Raw genomic sequence first — 14,537 nt, forward strand, 5'->3', positions numbered from 1 at the left:
TGGGTAGAGACGAGAAGGAGCGAGCTCGAAAAGATCAGCTTCGTTGTTGAGGTTGTCTCCCAACGACCAGCACTACCTTCCCAACCCCTCTTCTTCCCGACCATGTCCGGCGACACTCTAGAAGCAGCTGTTCTCTCTGGAGCCATCTTTCGAGACCAATCCTCTTCCCTATCCGAATATCGAGACGAGGATCGCCAAACTCCCTCGCCCACCAACACGGACGACGAGCTCGGCTCAGATCTCGACGACGACACTTTCACTCCTCCTCAGCATGCTCAAGCTGCCAACGGAGATCCTTCCAGTCGAACGGGTCCCAAGGGAGTCATCCGAGATCAGAGGGAAGCGGCGGAGAGAGCGAGAACGGGTCAGATCTTGAAGACGAGGCAAGGGAACCAGGAGATGGAGAGGAGAGCTCTGCTGGCTGGAACTTGGGAGGAAGACGAGAGGATGAGGAAGGAGGACGAGGATAGGAAGAACGGGATCACGAGCGAGGAGGAGGACGAGGTGAAGAGGAGGTGGAGGGAGAAGAGGTTGCAAGAGCTCGAGGGAGGAGGGAAGAGGAAGGGCTTCCTGAGAGAGGTTTCGCTGGAGGGGTATCTGCATGGAGTGGAGGATGATGGATGGACTGTGGTGCTAGTATTTGAACCTGTGAGTGTGAACTCTCTTGCTCTGAGCTCGCCGTTTTTTTAAAGCAGTTTAAAGGAGGGGAGGAAGGCAGAAGGAAGAGGGAAGGAGGCTCGAGCTCAACTTCCCTCCCTCCTTCCTTCGACCCTCGAGCTTTCCTCTTCGACGATTCGCTGCTCGGATTGTCTCTAGCTCATTCTGAACACATACCTCTTCACCCTTACTCCCACCGGATTCCAACTCCTGACCTTCTTCCTCTCTCTCCCTCCTCTCAGTCCCTCCCAACCCTTCCCTCCCTCCTCCCTCAACTGCAATCCCTCGCCTCCCACAACCCACCACCACATCACTCCTTCCTTCTCGTCCGAGCCACAACCCTCTCCTTCTCTCTCCTCCAAAACGGCGAACCAGACAAGGATGTTCTTCCAACCATGCTCATCTACGGACCAGGAGGAGACCTGCTCGAGAACTGGGTGAGGGTGGATTTGATGCTGAAGGAGCAGGCGAGTGGGTCGGGCGGGTTGGAAGGGTTGTTGATTAGGTGAGTGTCCAACCTTTTCGTTCTTGAGGACTCAGGATTTGTGCGGACGGGTGGAGGAGAGAGAGCTCAGGAGTGGGTAGAGAGAGACGGGGAGAGACGCGTCTCTCGACGAGGATTCGAACGACGCGACGCTGACGATTCCCTTCTTTTCTTTTCTCCCTTTCAGACGAGGTGTCATACCAGAACGAGACAGTCGAGCCGAGTACGACGACAACTCGGAAGACGACCGGCAGGATTCCGACTGAGCTCTCCCTCGGAGCTGGTTCTCCCTCTCCCTTTTCGGAAACCTCTCTCGATTATCCTCTAGTACCAAACACATATGTGAGTGTGCACTGTTCCACTCATGGTACTCTTTAGAAGCCTGCTCTACTCTGTCGGCGAAGGGCGCAAGGCGAGAGAACGAAAGACGCTGACTTCTTCGTTCCTTTTTCTTCCCTTCGTTCAGACCTTACGACTCGTAGATACCCCGAATCTCTGAATGCACTGGATAGTTCATCTGTGCCGCTGTATGTCGACGAAAGAGCGTCGGGCTGAGAAGTAAGTGAGGGCCAGAAGTCGAGGGAAGGATCGACTCGATTTGACGCGTCGTGCGTCTTTTCGCGTCCAAGCTCGCTTCTGGGTGTCGGCCCGAGCGAGGGAAACACAGCTTCTGGGCCAGATATAGCCGAGTGGAGGAAGATCGAGAGCTTCGAGGAGGTAGACAACGCGTCGCCTGCAACATCTCGTCGCTGCTTTCTCCATAGAAATTGGGCTGAGCGCTCGCGAGAGGACATCCAGACTCGTCTGGAGCACGAACCAAGATCAGTTCTCAGTCGGTGCGATGATTAGAGTCAAGATAAATAAAGAAAGAGGTCCCTACCACAACCCTCCTTACACCTCTCCCAAAGTCTCTCACAAAACCATCACTCTACCCAACCTCACCTCCATCTCCCTCCGAGGAACTCACGCGGAATCCTTTCCCCGTCCCGAAGCAAATCCCATCCTCCCCGTCCTTCCTCGCCTCGAACGGCTCGAGCTCCAAGACTTCTTCCACGGATCCTACATCCCCTACCTCTTCCCCTCTCTCCTCCCTCCCAACACCGATCATCTCACCCACCTCCTCCTCTTAGGCGTCCCAGTCAAGGAACCGCTCTTCATTCAACACCTCCCTCTCTTCCCCGTCCTTACCCACCTTCACCTTCGATCCCCTTTCCTCCAATCTTTCTCCGAAGCGTCCGTCACCACCCTCGTTATGCCGTCGGAGGGAGTGGAATGGTCGGGAGCGTGCCCGTTGCTGGAGGAGTTGAGTTTCGGATGGGATCATGGGATTGTGGAGGGTTTGGGAAGGATTGTTGCGTCGAGGAGGAAGGAGGGAAGGGAGGACATGAGGGTGATTATTGGCAGGGAAAGGATGGTGTTTGATTAGGGGGAGTAGATACTAGCTACTTAGCTTGGTTGATTTATCCGGACGCGTTTTGTGTCATTTACCCTCCGCGTCGTTCGAAAGTCGAGCGTCGAGCGTCGCTGAGAGCTCGTCTAAGGTCAAGATTCCCCTGAAATCAAGCGCTCTCTATACCTTGCGTTCTCGAACTTGAGCTCCATGATTTCAAAAGTCATCATTCATCAAAAGGTCATGTCGGTTCGAACGCGTCTCGACCTCTCTCCCTCCTTCCCTCAGCTCATCCAACCCTCCCACCTCCTCTTCTCCTCACTATCCTCCTCTCCAATCCACCCAACCCATCCGATGCTCTTTACCTCCTCCGACCATCCCTCCTCAATCCCGACGGGAACCTGCAAGCCCGCCGTCTTGAACGAAGCGATCTCTTCTCGAGAAACGTGATCGCCTTGAGCGGAGGGGTATAGTCGGTAGATGTTGTTGTGCTTCGCGAGAGAGGACGGTAGGTTGAAGTAGAAGCATCTGAGAGTGACGGAAGGGAGTTTGATGAAGGTCAGCGAGGGGAAGAAAGGCAACGGATCGGAGAGAGAGAGCATCGAGACGAACCGGATTGGAACAGAGTGCTTCTTTGCGATAGCGACGTAAACAGCTCTGATCTCTCGGCTTCGATTGGTGTTATCTGTAACAAAGTCGAAAAAGAAAAGGCAGCTTCGCGGTCAGCTTGTCGGAACCGAGAAGGAAGAAGGACGCGACGCGACGAACTCACCAACGACGATTCTCTTCCCTTCGGCGACCAGGTTCTTCACCGAACTCACACACTGCTCGAGGGAAAGCCCGTCGTTCTGACTAACTTGGACGTAGCCCTCGTCCTCGAAGAAGGATCGATGGAAGTGTGACTTTCCGATTCCGATCTCGCCGACGAAGAGTACGACCTCGCACGATGGAAGAGGAGAAGGGATGAGTGGAGTTGAGGTGGGAGTGAAGAGAGGTCCTGGAACGGTTGGGGTTGGAGAGTCGAGGAGGAGAGTCAGTCTGTAAGTAGAGGCGAAATGAGAGGGAGGAAGAAAGAAGATTGGTGAACCTGGTTTGAGATCTCGAGGTCGGAAGCCTGACAGCGGAGGAAGACGTTCGTTCTCGCCACTCCCAAAGAAAGCCTAGATATTTGAAGCAAGATGATAGCGTTGAAAGATCAGCTGAGAACGAAAGGGCAGCGGAAGAAGAGAAATGCAGAGGACAGACGCGACGGGACTCACTTCGGGGGTGTGGAACTTCAGGCCCAGGTTCGCAGCCCACTTCCTATCTTCATCTCCCTGAGGTTTCCCGAATCCGATCCGATTAGGTCTTCCAGCCATATCGCCGACGAAGAATGAGTTCGGTAGGTCTGAGAGGGTAGAAGGCGTCGAGGTCAGCTTTCGATTTCAAGACGCGGCAAGTGATAGATAAAGGACGCACCGACATGGAAATCTTCCGCTTGTAGAAGCTGAGAGTAGTAGTCGAACGTCCCGAGCATAGGCTTCCTGTAGTGATCGTACTCGATGGCAGCGAAGAGTTGGAAGGGGATGTCGGGGATCTGAAAACGAGAAGAGGAAAGAGAGTCAGACCTGACGTCCGGAGAAAGATGAAAATGGAGGAGGTACCTCCTCTGCGATGCTCTCGATCTTTATCTTCCAGGCAGATCTTCTCTGCGACATTCTTGTCTGCTGATGGGCGTCGAGGCGGAGACCGGCTTGATTGGAGACGAGGACGAGGAGGAAGCTGTTTCGAGGGAGAAACGAGCAAGGACACCGCAGATCAGCTTTCTCTATCTTGCAGCAAGACCCTCTTGGATCATTTCTCCGTCTTTGTGTAATCACTCTTCTGCCAGAAGTCGTCTAAGCTCGACGAGAACGTTGTCGTTGAACCATCTCCACTCGTCCAAATAGTCGCTCGCTCCGTAGGTGGTGTGGATGAGAGTTCCGTCGAGATCCAAGAAGGCGATCTTCTTGGAATCCAGAGATATCGTGGATGAGGAAGAGGTGGTGATGGTAGGAGGAGAGGAAGAAGGGGAGACGAAGTGGAGGAGCGACGGACTGAAGGGGGAGGAAGCCGGTCAGCTTGAGTCAGGTCGAGCTCGCGGGATGCTACCAAGGATATACGAACGGAGATGGCTGCCAGGGAGAAGCATCGAGTGAGTTGACTGCTTGCGAAATTCAGACGAAGGGTTGTATCTCAGCTTCTTGGGAAGGATGGAAGGAAGAAGAGGGGAGGAGAGAAGGAAGAGTCGAGCTCACCTTTGAGCTTCTTCTTCTTCATCGCACCTTGCGACGACTCGGTTCCAGCTCGTTTTGAAGCAGATCCCGTCGAAGTAGAGGTTGTAGAGGATTTCAAGATGGGATCCATGAGTTCAGCGAAGAAAATTGAAGAAGGGAAGGGTGCATAGACGAAGAAAGGGGGTGACCGTCGAGAAAGGAAGGAAAGGTCGAGCTCACTTCTTCCCTTCAAACCATCAGCATCCCCCCCCCCCTTCCCAATTCAACAGTATGCCTCCCCGAACTCGATCTCAAGGCCTCAAGCTCCTTCCTTCCCTTCCCATGGAAATCAAGCGAGAAATCCTCAGTTTCTGCGACGCTCCTTCGCTCGCCAACGCATCCCTCATCTCCCTCGCCTTCCTCGAGCTCGCATCTCCCTTCCTCTATCGAGACATCAGCATCCGAGGATTCGTGCAGCTCGGTCGACTCTTTTACGATCAGGTAAGCTGGATATACCTTCTCGTTTTCCTTTCTATTACCGGTCTTGCATATTTACTTCTTCCCGCGGCCACAGACTTAACCGAAGCTCCTCACCTCGACCCCTTCCTCTCCCTCTCCCAATGCCGCTCCTTACCTTCACCTATCTTCTTCCCCATATCGACTGGGCCATTCTCTTCTCATCAAACCGTCTTCCATCCTCGTCGTCTCCACTTCGCATCAAAATCTTGACCGTCCGGTTGGAAAACTCGCACGCTCACTCGCCCTTCTTTCTTCTCGACTGTCCTCCTCCTCGTTCAGCCACCCAACTCCTTCTCTTTCCCCTCTACCAGCACCCTCCATTCCAACTATATTTCTCTCTTCCTTAGCTTCCACTCCCAACCACTTCCATCTCACACTTACCGACATCCTCTCTCCTCCATCGACGCGTCTCCTCGCATCCATTCTCCCCTCCTTTCGATCTCTTCACCCACTCTCAACCCACCGCCCCCTCATCTCAGACGCTGTTTCGACAATCGAGCATTTGGAATCTTCGGAAGGATCTTAGCTCCATCGAGTCTCGACACAGAGGAGGAAGGGACGGGCAGTCATTCGAGGGAGAAGGAACGACGCGTGCGGAGAGACGGCGACGAGGGAGTGTTGGGAAGGGATGTGCGTGGTACGAACAGTCAGTAGTAGATCAGCATGACGTTTACGTTTTTCGATCTAGAGACGAGTCTGAATGAGCAAGAACGCGGCGAAAGAGGTTTCAAAGGTGAGTTCATGATCGTTCAATTCTTCCCTGCCGGCCTCAACCTTTTCTGACGCGACTTTTTGGCTGTACCATCCTGAATTTAGCTGCTTCCGGCTCTAATGAAGGAAGTTGAGACGCATCTTGCATCTCGATTCGTCTTTGAAGAGCTTGCATGCGCGTCGTGGGTGGAAGAGCTCGACAGTATGTACTCCTATTAGGCTCCGTCCTTCCTCTCCTCCGTCTCGACACCTCAACTCTTTCAGAACTCTGGCTCTCTCTTCAGATGAGCTCACGTTCGCACTGCTGCTGCTGCTGACATACTTTGACAGGCCTGGACGGAAAACGAAGTCCTGACCCGACGGCTCAAACTTTCTCCTTTCCCGTCCTCGCAGTTCTGCCTCTCCCCGACTTTCTCCAACTTGGCGGCTTCAAATCTTCCGTGGCCTGGACTGAGCGACCTCGCTGTCTGATTTGGGCTGATCAAGAGCGAATGAGAGCAGAGGAGGCGCCTGAAGATGGAGGATTTTTTGGAGTTCCTCGACCCCCCCTTGGCGCGTTTCTTTTTCGCGATCTCTCTTGCCCTCCTTTTCCTTCGCGACGCTGACTTCATCTTGCTCTTCTCCATTCCCTACTCTACAGATCACTGTCAAGATTTCCCAGCTCCGCTTAAGGAAAACTCTGCTCTGGGAATCTCGGTTCGTTTCCCTCGTTCCTCTCCGTTTCTTTGGACGCCCGTGTTGCCCATAACGACCTCGCATCAGACGGCCTTCCTTCCTCACCTTTCCTCACCCCAAGCCCTTTCCTATCGGCCGATTGCGGGGTCTGTTTCGTGGGGGTGATCTGATTGTTTTTTCGACCTCAGCCTAACCTCAACCTCGACCACTACCCTCCTTCTCCCCTCAGCAGTTCCTCAAGGTGAGCAATCCACTCTATCCCCCCTCTTCTTCCTCTTCTTCTCTTCGCCCCACCCGTACCCTGAAGAGCGAGGGAGCGAGGAGAGCGAACCTCAAGGGCCCTTCCCTCGTCGCTCTCGCTCCTCCGCTCTCTCTTCCTTCCTTCGATTTTTTTCGTCGACTGACCTCTCCTCATCTTCTCTCTCCCTTTTCTTCTCTTCTAGATGTCTGGTGTCACTTACGGCAACAACGTTCCTCCGGACTACGATATCGAGTCCAAGCAGAACGCTACTCCCTTCGACGAGGAGAAAGGAGTCAACTCTTCGGATGGAAACGAGCTCAATTACGACGACGCCTCGAGTGGAGCTTCCGTCATCAACGCTGGAACTGCTAAGGTGAGTTCCTTGCGAATGGAGGAAGGGGAGGAAGGGGTTGTACGCGAGCGTTTCGACCCCAAGCTGACCCCCGGTCTTCCTCCTCCCTTTCTTTCCCCTTTCCGCCTTTCCTCCCTCCCTCAAGGTTGAAGCCGCTCAACAGGTCTGGGGAAAAACTTCGAGGGCATTCTTGTTCCTCGGGTACGTCGCTCTTATTCTTCTCGAAGGTCGTCTTCGAGCGGTCATTCTTCGATCGACGCAGGAGACCTGGGCAAGGACGAGGCGAAAGATGCTGGGCTGACTTTACGCTTTCTTTCTTTCGGATCCAGATTGGGACTCGCTGTGTAAGTATCGACATCTACAATCAGAATAAAGCACGTCCGAACGAAGGGGCATCGCTTGCCTTCGAGTCGACGCGTCTTCGAGCTCCTCACCGGTTTCTGCTCCTCATCCATCTCAACAGCTACGTCTACTCACTTGACGGTGTGACGACGTGGCAGTACCTCTTCTACGCCACCTCCGCTGTTGGAGCTCACGCTCTCTCTGGAACCGTCACTACTGCAGGGTAAATTTGGATACAGAAAGACTGACTCCCTTTTGTCGAGCAGACGACGCTGATCCCGTTTGCTCCTCTCCCTTCTTCCTGATTATCATCATTCGCCCTAAATCTTTTTTCTCGTACCTCCCAGAGCCATCATCATCGCCGTCGGAAAGCGTGAGTGCTTCTAGCGTTGAAGCTGCACGCGTCGAACCTCTAGCTCACGCTTCGTTTCCCTTCCTCGATGCCATCTCAATCTTCCTATATAGCCTTCATGGCTAAGCTGGCCGATACAATTGGTCGAGCCGAGACCTACATTGTCGTTACCATCTGCTACATCATGTGAGTTGCTATCGCGACTTCCATCCCGGCGCATCGTCGAGACGAGCTGACCCTTCTTCCCTTCCTCTTCCTTCAGTGGATACTGCCTTCTAGGTGGAGCTCAGACAATCGGAATGATTGCTGGTGGAAAGATCATGTGAGTCTTTACAGCTTTAGCTCTTCGGGGCCGATTTCTCGCCTCCCTTTTCTCACCTTTGACTCTCTTCGGCCAGGTACTCGCTCGGCTACACTGGTCTTCAGCTTCTCACCAGTATCGTCATCGCTGATATGACCACCCTCCGATGGAGAGGACTTGTTGTTGCGTGAGTTCGATTCACATGGGGGGGAGGAAAGGGCTGCCGATCTGACTTTTGCCGCGTTTTTAGATTCGTCTCGATGCCTTACGTTCTGAACTCCTTCGTCTCTGGAGAGATTGTTACGGCTTTCATCCCTGGACGATGGAGAATCGGGTGCGTTTCGTTTCGTCGGCTTCTCTCGACTTCGTTTCGACGTCTTCGTCGGACGCGTCGCTTCGCCCTCCTCCTAAATCTCTGCTGACCTCTTTCTGCTCTCCCTTTTCTTTCAGATACTTCATGTTCGCCATCCTCGTTCCCGTCTGTGTCCTCCCCATCGTCTTCACCCTCCTCTGGGCTCAACGTCAAGCGAAGAAGCTAGAGCTTCTCAAGCCCACCAAGCTCGAGGAAGCCATCAAAACAAAGCCCCTTCAGTCTATCAAGGTGTTCTTTGCTGAGATGGACGTGAGTCATTCTCTTGGATCTCTGTATAGGTGCTCATAATGTACATACATTGCTGAACTGACTCTTCTTTCCTCTCCCAGGCCATCGGTCTGATCCTCGTCGCCGCCTCCCTCTCTCTCCTCCTCCTTCCCCTCGGACTCACGAACCGAACCGGATCTCTCGACGGATGGAAGGAGCCTGGAAACATCGTCATGATTATCCTCGGTTTCGCTCTGTTCCCCTGCTTCGTCTGGTGGGAGATCAAGTACGCGTCGGTCCCCCTCATGCCTCTCCGATTCCTCAAGAACCCCTCCATCACCGCTTCCCTTGCCATCAGTTTCATCGATTTCGTCTCGTAAGTCTTTTTTTGTTTTCTTGTCGATCCGCAAACCAACTCCGAGTCTCGATGCAGTCGCGAGTCTCGAAGTAGTCTTACAAGCACGAGCTGACCTCCCTCCTCTCCCTCTCTCCCTCCCTTGTTCAGCTTCTACGTGGTCTACGTCTACCAGTATTCGTTCTTTGCGATTTCGAAGACCGGAGTCTGGACCGTCCGGGAGCAATCCTACTTCCAAAACACGATGACCATCGCCCTCTGCGTCTTCTCGATCCCGACCGGATACGTTATGTACAAGACGAGGAGGTACAAGAACATGCTTGTTTTCGGTCTTCTCCTCAGGCTGCTCGGTGTTGGAGTGATGATTCGATCTCGAGGAAGTGACGGAGGAGCTTTCGAGGTGAGTCGAGTTGACGCGTCGGAAACTCGACCTTTCAAACACTGACTCGTTTTCATCTTCTCCTCCGTCTTTCCTTTTCACAGCTCGTGATGTGTCAGCTCATGCAGGGAGCTGGGGGTGCCATCGCCGCTGTCACTACCGGAATCGCTTCTCAAGCCGGAGGTAAGTCATTCGGAGACGGACGCTCGAACGAGATTGACTTTTCGTTGAAGCTCTAAACTGACCTTCATTTTCCCTTCCTTTCTTTTTAGTCACCCACGCCGACGTTGGAACTGTTACCGCTCTCGTTCTTCTCTTCGCTGAGATCGGATACTCGTTCGGTTCTACCATCTGTGAGTCGGAGGAAAATCAAGAGGACGAGACGCGTCTGCTTTTCCCTCGCTTTTCGACCTCTCCTCGTTCCGTCCGCTCAACGCTGACTGCCCTTCTGTCTTTCATCTTTGTCAGCCGCTGCTATCTGGACCAACGTGAGCCTAGCTTCGGTGCTCGATACTTCGGGGCGAAGAAGGACTGATATCGTTTCCTGCCTGCCTTTCTTAGACTTACCGATCCGCCCTCGCCGTCCACCTTCCCACGCTCAACTCGAGCGCAATTGATTTGCTCTACTCTACACCCACCAGTGTCGCTGTTCTTGCCATTGATGACCCTATCCGGTGAGTTCAACTCTCGCGGTATGCTTCATAGATTCTCTCGCTCCATTCGGAGGAATCGAGTCGAGGAGGAGAACGCACGACGCTGCAGCACGCATGGACTGACTTCTCGCTTCTTTTGTTCGTCGTTGGCAGAGTCGGCACTATCGCTGCTGTTTCTTCAGTCATGAAGACCCTCTGTATCGTCGCTACTGGTGAGCTCTTTCTCTTCCACGGTGGGTGCGCGCCTTCCTCGATCCTGACTTCCTTCTCATCGCATCGTTTTCCAGTTGTCGCCATCTTCCCTCCCATCATCGCCTGGTTCTGGATGGAGGACTACGAGCTCGGAGACGTCCAGAACGTTTACGACGGACGAGACCTTCTCGGTAACAAGGTCCAGGAGGGAACTGGAGACAAGGAGGCTGAGCAGGCAAGGGCTGCCAGGGTTTAGATGAGAGACGACGCGGTTCGGTTTGGGCTTGATAGCTCTCGGTTCTTTTCTTGGCTCTCCTTCGTTAGACTCCCTTTCTTTCAGTTCATACCTATTTCTCCCTTCTGTTGATGCTTCGCGATTCATGACGAACGACATAATCCTCACTGCTCAGTCAAGCGTCGAAGGAAGTCGCTCCCTTTCTCGAAAAGCTCTCATCAATGATGGCAGTCCAAGGATAGGTGCCTTAGGATGGTTCGAGAGAGGGTCATAACAAAGTAGAATCTCGAAGGTCGGAGAGTGGGAGGGTTCGAGACGTCGTCGGACGTCGTGAACGCGACGCATCGAGAAGCCAACGCGCTGACGAGCACAAGAGCATTTTAACTGCACGGAATAGGACGACGGGAGAAAATTCTCGGTACCTAGAACAACATCAGAGCGAAAAAGCGTGAGCGAACCGTACTCACTGGTTTCTCACGCGACAACGACGATGAATCGAGTCGACCTCTCCTTTCTCTTCATCTGTCCTCCGCTCAACCGAACACAAGAAAATCAAAGCGATTGCAGACCTTTCTCTCTCTGAGTCTGGTCCTCCATCGCCGCCTCACCTCCTTGATTACAGAACAGCAAATTAACGCCTCCTCCCTCACGTCCCAGCCAGCTCTCGTCGCGGCTTCCCATCAAGTGATCCCTGATCCAACTGGCAATTCTCGCATCCGACAGATCGATGATGACCTTAAATAACGAAGGCGGGATAGGAACAAAGAGGAGAAGTCGTCCAGCGAGGTGAGTCAAGGAAGGAGAGGATTTGAAGACGCGTCCGTCAACTTCTGCTTTGAAGTTGGGAGTCGCATAACCGTCCTTCTGGATGGCGGGAGGGTTGATTCCATGGATAGAGCAGTGAAGGGGATTGAAGAGATAGAAGCGGTTCGTCCAAGGGAGATCGAGGCTGGGGAGGAGGAAGGGAAGATGGAAGCGAGTCGAGAGTGATTTGAGGACGCGACACGATAGTTCGTAGCCTGATAGCAGTGGCTGAGATCTTCGAGGGGCCGATGAAAGTTACGGATCGGATCTGAGCAAAGGAGAGGTAGATCGATCCTTGAAGGAGGGGAGGGAGGGGAAGAAAGGTGAGCGCGACAGCAGCTCGATTCGATCTTCCCTTCGCTCCTACAACAAGATCTCGAACGGCAAAAACGGGAGCTGTCAGGATAGAAGACGAAGAATCCCTCGAGATGCTCGAATACTTGGATCTTGACGTCTTAACAGAGGAGGGGAGAGGAGAGTTGGAGGAAGTCGGGGGAGAGGAGGGAGAAGAGGGAGGTCTTCGCCAGCGTTTGAAGATCGCAGAAGAAGGATTTCTCGTTCGAATTCGATTTGGAGTCAGGAAGGAGAGGCAGAGTCGAGTGGGAGTGTAGAAGAGTCGATTTGAAGAGTCGGCTTCCAAAGGGGAGTTGTCGTTGCTGGGTAAACAGAGAGAAGGCTGAAAAGGAGAGAAGGAAAGGTCGAGCTCAAGATCATCAAGTCCCTTCAAACCACATCAACCTCTTTCCCTTCTCCTGCTCTTTTCCAACTTCTCTCTATATAGGACTGCGATGATCCCGCCACCTCCATGGCTCGCTCACTTCCAGAGAGGAATTGACGCTTTACGAGCTCGTTCTTTCGACGAGGCCTTCTCCTCCTTCGACGAGGTTCGTTCTTGCTTCCTTTCTCTTCGTCCCTCTCCCCTCACTTCCGTCGTTTGATGGCTCTCGCTGCCTTCCTGCTAGACTTGGACTTACCTGTCCTTCCCTCTCTCCTCTCCTCGCCAGGCAGTCAACATCGGTGGTCCTGAACTCGCCGTCTTCCCTTCTCGAGCAGACATCCTCGACCGGCTTCGAGTCCTCGAAGGAGCCGTCAACCATGGATCTTCAGGAACTCAGCCTCTATCGCACTCCGAGGATGTGAGTAGAAGATGCTCTCTAAGACCGCTTCTCTTCTTCAGCTCGGGTTCTATGGGCTCGGAGCAGCGAAAACGAAACCAGCCCTCGACCTCTTCGCTGACCTCCTCCTCTCCTCCTTTCCTCTCCTCTCCTCTCCTCTCCAGGACGCTTCTCGCCTCTTCCAAACCCTTTCCAACCTTCCCGAGCACTTCCAAACCTTCATCATCTCACCTCCAACCCAAACCACCACCTCTCTCGAAGATCTCCTCCTCCAATCCCAAGCTCAAATCGCCTCCCTCCTCTCGACACGTCCTCTCATCGACTACCTCCCAGCCGAGCTCCTCACGTCCATAGGTCGATGCGTCGTCTTTCCAGATCACGTTTACAAGGATTCAGACCCAGCATTCAAGCTCGTAGCGGTCTCGAGGAGGTGGAGGTCGATCTTCCTTCAGGATCGGAGTCTCTGGGGATTCCTCTCTGTCGACGGTGGGTCGCGATGTCAGCTACTCAAGCTGGAGCAGTTCGTTGCAAAGGGTCCCCTTCGACGTCTTCAAATCGCTCCTTGGAAGACGAAGGACGAGGACCTCGGAAGATTGTACGAAGCTTTGGAAGGGAAGACGTCGAGTCTTGAGGAGTTCGACGCGACGACACGACATCCTTTGGATTGGGATACCCTCTGGTCCCTCATCATCCACCCAACCCGCCCCTCCAAGCTTCAAACTCTCTCGATCGCTCTCGGGAGGCACTCACCACTCGGTCCATCTCTCTCACAACTCCAACTCCCCACCACGCTTTTTCCTTCCCTCACCACGCTCTCCCTCGGCAACATCTTCCTCCATCAGCCTTCGTCCCTCTTCCCCCTCTTCAACCTTCTTCCCAACCTCCGCTCTTTTTCGCTCTCGGACTCCTACAACGTGCTTCTCATCCTCCCAAGCATCGACGGAACGGATCGCCTTGAGCTCCCGTCGCTCCTCTCCCTCATGGTCAAGGACGTCGGATCAGACCTCCCTCCAGAACTCTTCTTCCTCGTTGCACCCCTCCTCACCACCCTCACCATCAGCTATGCCGACAACTTCATCCAACCCCTCTTTCTATCCTCTCACCCACCACTCAACTATCCAAATCTCCGAGAACTCTACATCGAACAAGAGTACGCTGAGATAATCAACTCGTACCTGATTGAACGGCTTCGTCAACTCCCTCCGACCCTCACCTCTCTCTCCCTCACATGCTTCGACAATCTCATGGAAGAGATCGTTCCAACCCTCACCATCAGAGAGGAAGAAGGAGGTTCGGACGACCTCTTCCCGAACCTCACCTCCTTGGACCTTGCTCGGAGTGGGATATCCTCGGTGGACAAGATGAAGGCGATGATTCTATCTAGGAAGGGAGAAGGGAAGTGCGAGCTGAAGGAGTTTACCGTTGGGTCCGAGGAGTTGAGTGAGGAGATGGAAACGTGGTTGAAGGAGAACGTCGAGTCGTTTCTGAACGATCTCTGAAGGAGGATGAGCTCAGCTGCATGTTGAGTTTTGGCTTTGGCCGAGGGGGTCTCGCTCTCTTTCGTTTTTCTCTTTGACATATAGATCGTGCCCGTCCTCACCTCGCTCTTCCGGCGTCGCAACTCTCTCGCTTTCGCTCTTCATCCCTCTGCCCCTTTCTTCCCCCTTACGTATGTTCTAGTCTTTATACAATAAGGTTTTTTGCCCGTTCATACCAGCTCTACAGCTTTCAGGCTCGAAGAAGGATCACTCCGAGTACCGAGCAAAGAAGGTCGAGTCGGCGCGTCGTTTCTCTTTGCCCCCCTCTCCGATCCGCTTCGATTCTTTCTCCACAGCAACAAGCTGTATCACCTCGGCTCAAACTCCATTTGCCTTTTAGGTCTTCCACGTTCCGTCTCGTCAAAAGAAACGAACAGTCACCACCAGGACGCGTCGTCTCGCAACTCATCTTCGTCCGGAGCGTTCCC

General features: G+C 53.5%; 5 protein-coding genes across 5 annotated transcripts; 4 read left to right on the plus strand and 1 right to left on the minus strand.

The window, feature by feature from the left end:
- Nucleotides 1-67: 67 nt before the first annotated feature.
- On the plus strand, nt 68-1,757 carry BDY24DRAFT_79027 (uncharacterized protein). Its single transcript, XM_076645143.1, has 4 exons — nt 68-648; nt 900-1,162; nt 1,329-1,483; nt 1,608-1,757. Exons 1-3 carry the CDS (start codon nt 103-105, stop codon nt 1,405-1,407), a joined length of 888 nt encoding a protein of 295 aa, XP_076495987.1. The 5' UTR covers nt 68-102; the 3' UTR covers nt 1,408-1,483; nt 1,608-1,757.
- BDY24DRAFT_79028 (uncharacterized protein) lies at nt 1,758-2,612 on the plus strand. Its single transcript, XM_076645144.1, has one exon. The coding sequence runs from the start codon at nt 1,983-1,985 to the stop codon at nt 2,565-2,567; it is 585 nt and encodes a 194-aa protein (XP_076495988.1). The 5' UTR covers nt 1,758-1,982; the 3' UTR covers nt 2,568-2,612.
- Nucleotides 2,613-2,815: 203 nt separating this feature from the next.
- BDY24DRAFT_415780 (polynucleotide kinase 3 phosphatase-domain-containing protein) lies at nt 2,816-4,916 on the minus strand (the record flags this gene model as incomplete). The annotated part of the gene is made up of 10 exons (XM_076643498.1): nt 2,816-3,059; nt 3,144-3,216; nt 3,304-3,528; nt 3,619-3,691; nt 3,791-3,918; nt 3,990-4,107; nt 4,175-4,292; nt 4,391-4,606; nt 4,677-4,713; nt 4,808-4,916. The coding sequence occupies 10 exons, from the start codon at nt 4,914-4,916 to the stop codon at nt 2,816-2,818; spliced, it is 1,341 nt and encodes a 446-aa protein (XP_076495989.1).
- A 1,958-nt stretch (nt 4,917-6,874) lies between these two features.
- On the plus strand, nt 6,875-10,743 carry BDY24DRAFT_362969 (major facilitator superfamily domain-containing protein). The gene is made up of 19 exons (XM_076637895.1): nt 6,875-6,911; nt 7,114-7,284; nt 7,409-7,464; nt 7,593-7,607; nt 7,727-7,828; nt 7,953-7,978; nt 8,071-8,143; nt 8,220-8,279; nt 8,356-8,445; nt 8,509-8,592; nt 8,709-8,880; nt 8,961-9,214; nt 9,344-9,593; nt 9,677-9,755; nt 9,845-9,925; nt 10,041-10,060; nt 10,134-10,246; nt 10,379-10,437; nt 10,513-10,743. The coding sequence occupies exons 2-19, from the start codon at nt 7,114-7,116 to the stop codon at nt 10,671-10,673; spliced, it is 1,866 nt and encodes a 621-aa protein (XP_076495990.1). The 5' UTR covers nt 6,875-6,911; the 3' UTR covers nt 10,674-10,743.
- A 1,501-nt stretch (nt 10,744-12,244) lies between these two features.
- BDY24DRAFT_441958 (uncharacterized protein) lies at nt 12,245-14,070 on the plus strand (the record flags this gene model as incomplete). The annotated part of the gene is made up of 3 exons (XM_076644644.1): nt 12,245-12,340; nt 12,461-12,592; nt 12,736-14,070. The coding sequence occupies 3 exons, from the start codon at nt 12,245-12,247 to the stop codon at nt 14,068-14,070; spliced, it is 1,563 nt and encodes a 520-aa protein (XP_076495991.1).
- Nucleotides 14,071-14,537: the final 467 nt, after the last annotated feature.

This window comes from Mrakia frigida (genome assembly GCF_051309035.1).
Source record: "Mrakia frigida strain ATCC 22029 unplaced genomic scaffold BDY24scaffold_18, whole genome shotgun sequence".
Taxonomy (NCBI): Eukaryota; Fungi; Basidiomycota; class Tremellomycetes; order Cystofilobasidiales; family Mrakiaceae; genus Mrakia; species Mrakia frigida.